Raw genomic sequence first — 808 nt, 5'->3', positions numbered from 1 at the left:
AATACAGAATGAATCTGATTTGGGATTTTTTGTGCTGGATTCATTCAGCAGCTGTACATCTGACTCTTCTGATGTCTGTAGAATATTTCCATGATTTTCAAACAGGATCCCATCTCCAAGCCGGAATCTCTCTCGGGCATCAGGTATTTTGCATAGCTCGGCTATGATATCATGGACATGATCTTCCACAGCGGTTCGCTCGTAGTGTTCCAGATCCTTTTCACTTCGTAGTTTTCGGCTAGAATACCGCCGACCAAGTTCATTTAGTACAAGGAGAGATGTGAATAGCCTAGGTGCATCTTTTTCAGCTGGTTGAAGGTAAGTGGAAACTGATTCATAAATTTCTTGCAGTTGAACCGGGCAACTTGACCAATGACGAAGGCTCGTTGGGCAGTATTTCCCAGTGGGTGGTGGAATACTCCCCTTCGTGGAGCGGGATGGCGTTCCAACCTGCAAAGGCCGGGAGAATGAATCATGACAACCTCTGATGAGCTCTTCGAGTGTTGTTGGCTGGCTGCGCACTTTTACCTCTGCCTCTCGCTCTTCTACCTGCATTCTCAACTCTTCTGCCTCCCTTCGCCACACTGCTTCCCGTGCCCCTCGCTCTTCTGCCTGCCTTCTCAATTCTTCTGCCTGCCTTCTCAATTCTTCTGCCTGCCTTCGCAACACCGCTTTCCCGTGCCTCTCGCTCTTCTGCCTGCCTTCGTTCCGCTTCCGCTCTAAGAAGAGAGTCTTGTTAATCTGGTGACTGTCATCGGCCATTAGAGAGGGATAAAAGAGTATATCCAAAAAAATTAAAATTGGGTAC

General features: G+C 47.9%; 1 protein-coding gene across 1 annotated transcript; it reads right to left on the bottom strand.

Annotated features, from left to right (window-relative positions):
- Nucleotides 1-57: 57 nt before the first annotated feature.
- On the bottom strand, nucleotides 58-762 carry HCAG_09347 (predicted protein; the record flags this gene model as incomplete). Its single annotated transcript, XM_001535692.1, has 2 exons — nucleotides 58-450; nucleotides 523-762. Coding segments are annotated over 2 exons (633 nt in total), but the record flags the coding sequence as incomplete, so codon positions are not given.
- Nucleotides 763-808: the final 46 nt, after the last annotated feature.

This window comes from Histoplasma capsulatum, genomic scaffold (genome assembly GCF_000149585.1).
Source record: "Histoplasma capsulatum NAm1 scaffold_271 genomic scaffold, whole genome shotgun sequence".
Lineage (NCBI taxonomy): Eukaryota > Fungi > Ascomycota > Eurotiomycetes > Onygenales > Ajellomycetaceae > Histoplasma > Histoplasma mississippiense.
Note: the sequence above shows the minus strand (reverse complement) of the source record. Positions and strands in the feature narration are given on the sequence as shown.